This window comes from Austrofundulus limnaeus, unplaced genomic scaffold (assembly GCF_001266775.1).
Source record: "Austrofundulus limnaeus strain Quisiro unplaced genomic scaffold, Austrofundulus_limnaeus-1.0 Scaffold1559, whole genome shotgun sequence".
Classification (NCBI taxonomy): domain Eukaryota; kingdom Metazoa; phylum Chordata; class Actinopteri; order Cyprinodontiformes; family Rivulidae; genus Austrofundulus; species Austrofundulus limnaeus.
The window spans coordinates 51579-54585 of NW_013953961.1; the positions used below are offsets into that span (position 1 = coordinate 51579).

Consider the following 3007-nt stretch of genomic DNA (forward strand, 5'->3'; position numbering starts at 1 on the left):
ATCATCTATGGAGACTAATCAGAGCCAATCACATTCATACACTGATGGGACATCAGAGGCATTAGGGCTGAAGTGCCTTGCCCAAGGACAACTGAGACAGCTGGACGGGGGATCGAACCAGTGACCTTCTGGTTCCAGGACGACTCCCCTAACCACTCTGCCACAGCTGCCCCAAAGTTAGGGCTACATGGACCTTAACTGTCAAAAACTTTGCTATAAACCAACCAAATTTAAAAAGCAAGGTATCAGCTGATTCATACTGGTGAGCTTGATTTAAATTATATTTCATTAAATAAATACGCAAATCTGTCATCAGAGGGTCAAATTGTCACAACCCAACAGAAGATGAAACTTTTATTTTTTATCTGGGTTTACCACACAGATCCTAAATATTCAGCTTACTCTGCCTTTTCATGCACCTTAGGATCCACTTATTCATAAAAAAGTCTGTTAACAAAATAAAAGTTGAARAGAGTGGAAATGATGATGGTTGGACAGTGATTCCATTAACCTGAAGAAGTGATGTGAGAGGGACAGGTTTAACATGTGCCACTGGGCATAAACATGTATTAAATTGATACTTTCATTTATCAAATGTGACATCAACCAGTTTTAAAGCAGAATTAAAGTTCAAGCTAATCAAAGAATAAGTCTGTGAAATTCTTTCAGGTTTAACCAACACTTGTTCCTGAATGTTCACCAATGGTCTGTGTTACTTTAACTCCTGGCTGGTAACATGGTCTGTTGCATGAATAATCAACAAAAGCACATCTAARTGAGATAACATGGATATATCTATCATTTAACATAGATTTATGACATTTTATTCTGACATGGTGAATCTACATGTAAGTTTGACATCCTGGACATTGTGAAGTGTGCACACAATGAGTAGTGTTATTAAATGTGTTTAGGGAGCTGGATTTTGGTGTTTTTAGCAACAATGAAAACCTGTTGAGATCCTGAGTCTGCGGTCTGACTGATGTGGATGTTTGTGAATGTTGTTTGTTCAGGAGCTGGACGCAGTGACTCTGCACAACCAGGCTCTAATAAACATCGACACAAAGCCTTCAGAAGGGTTTGAGAAGCTGGCCTTCCTCCTGCAGATGCCCTCCTTCCCCCGGGTCACCTTTGGAAACCTGCTGCTGCTCTACAGCAAACACGAGGTACCGCATCACGTTCAGGGTCACAACAACACAACAACACAACAACGAGCTGTAGCTGTGCCCCTGCACAGCCCCTCATCATTACATTCTGATTGTGTTTATATGTGACTCACTGATTGGCTGTCCTGTGCTGCGGTCATTAAAACTGTAATAACATCTCTGCTGGCTTCATCGGCAGTATTTCGACCTGGCAGCTGATGTGTTGGCAGAAAACGCTCATCTCACCATCAAGTTCCTGACCCCGGTGAGTTTTCTGTGTGTTTTCACTCAGACACCCTAACCTTTCAGTGCTGAAGTCTGTGTTTCTGCTGCAGTACGTCTACGAGTTTCTGGACGCGTTGCTGACGTGTCAGACGGCTCCAGAGGAGGTAGCATGTTTATTGATTCAGCTACTGGAGTAAGATGATGATGGTGATGGTGACCTGGAGAAACGTCTACATGATGTTAAAGTTTAAAGAGTCATTAGATGTCCTGAGAGTTTACATTCTGCATGTTTTCCTTCAGGCGTTCAGGAAGTTTGATGAGATGAGCAGCAGGCTAACGGAGCAGCTCCGCAGGTTGACCAAACAGGTTTGTTGTTTCCTGTCTTCAGAAAGACCCTGTGCTTTTACACTGCAGGGTTTTTATTTGACACAACATCAAAGCTTTGTGTTTCAGTTTTATCATGGTGAAGTCTTCAAACCAAACTGTCAGAGCCCAGCTGTCTGCAAACAATCAACGCTGCAGTTTTAGACCAAGGTCTTGTGTGGTTTGTCAGGRTGACTCTCAGCTACTACCACACCTCAGTGCACCATGTTCATGCAGACAAGCTGGATGAAAGCAAACCTCATGAATTCATCTAGACTTTTCTCAGCCTGTCCCTGGGCTGCCACCTCATGGTGGTGGACAGGTTCGAGGGTCCCAATGATTCTTGGAGCTATGTTGTCGGGGGCTTCTTGCCCCCAGTAGGGTCACCCAAGTCAAACAGGTCCTAGGTGAGGGGTTTTTGCTCACTCCACAGAAACGACTTATGAAAGGTTTACAGCGACACATTGATGAGACACGGTTCAGGGTACTACACAGTTCTGGTCCTACTGGACCAGTCTTCTGCTTTTGATGCTGYTGWTCACAAGAGTCTAATCAACACACTTAGAAATCATGTTGTGTTATCTGGTTCTCTTCTTGAGTGGTTCTCATCGAACCTGTCCAACACCACCAGGCTAACTTGTGGTGTACCTCAGGGTTCTGTTTTGGGACCTGTTCTGTTTATTCTCTACATTCTCCCCATGGACAGGTAATCCAGCCTYTCAGAAATGTGCAGCGTCAGTTCTRTGCTGATGATATTCAGCTGTATTGCTCATTTAAAGAAAGTCAGTTAGCTAGCATCAAACAGGGGTTCAGCAGCAGTTACCTACAACTCAGAGAAAACTGAAACTTTGATTATTGCTCCTGAAAATAAGCTTCCTCAAATTAAACAGTTTATTGGTGTCTCAGGTCCATCTGTTGAGTCCGGCCTCAGAACCCTGGCTGTTATTTTTGATTCTGTAAAACAACTGAGCAGAAACTGTTCTTCCCATCTTAGGAACATCTCTGCATAGAAGCTGAACTTGAAATGGTCCTTAATGCATTTATTTCTTCTGGTTTGGACTATTGTACCTGTTTCTTCACATGATTAAAGAGGGAGTGTCTTCAGGTTGAGCAGAACTCAGCTGTTTGAGCTGCTCTTCTCTGGCCCTCACTTCAGTTTAGAGTTCATTTTAAATTTCTGATTCCTTTACAACCTTACAGTGTATGTGCTGGATTTGATCCAGTTTCACACACACCATCTCACAGCTTTAGGTCATCAGGTCAGAGGTTGTGGG

At 43.2% G+C, this 3007-nt stretch overlaps 1 protein-coding gene across 4 annotated transcripts in view; it reads left to right on the forward strand.

Annotated features, from left to right (window-relative positions):
* Positions 1 to 3007, forward strand: part of ift70 (intraflagellar transport 70) — a 13129-nt gene that overhangs the window by 4246 nt on the left and 5876 nt on the right. For all 4 annotated transcript variants that reach the window (XR_001312479.1, XM_014032857.1, XM_014032858.1 and 1 more), the window contains exons 9-12: positions 1014 to 1166; positions 1345 to 1410; positions 1481 to 1534; positions 1671 to 1736. Coding sequence is in view for 3 of the 4 variants with exons in the window: in XM_014032857.1 (XP_013888311.1) it covers positions 1014 to 1166; positions 1345 to 1410; positions 1481 to 1534; positions 1671 to 1736 (339 nt within the window). In the remaining variant the exon portion in view is untranslated. The remainder of the gene's footprint in view (positions 1 to 1013; positions 1167 to 1344; positions 1411 to 1480; positions 1535 to 1670; positions 1737 to 3007) is intronic.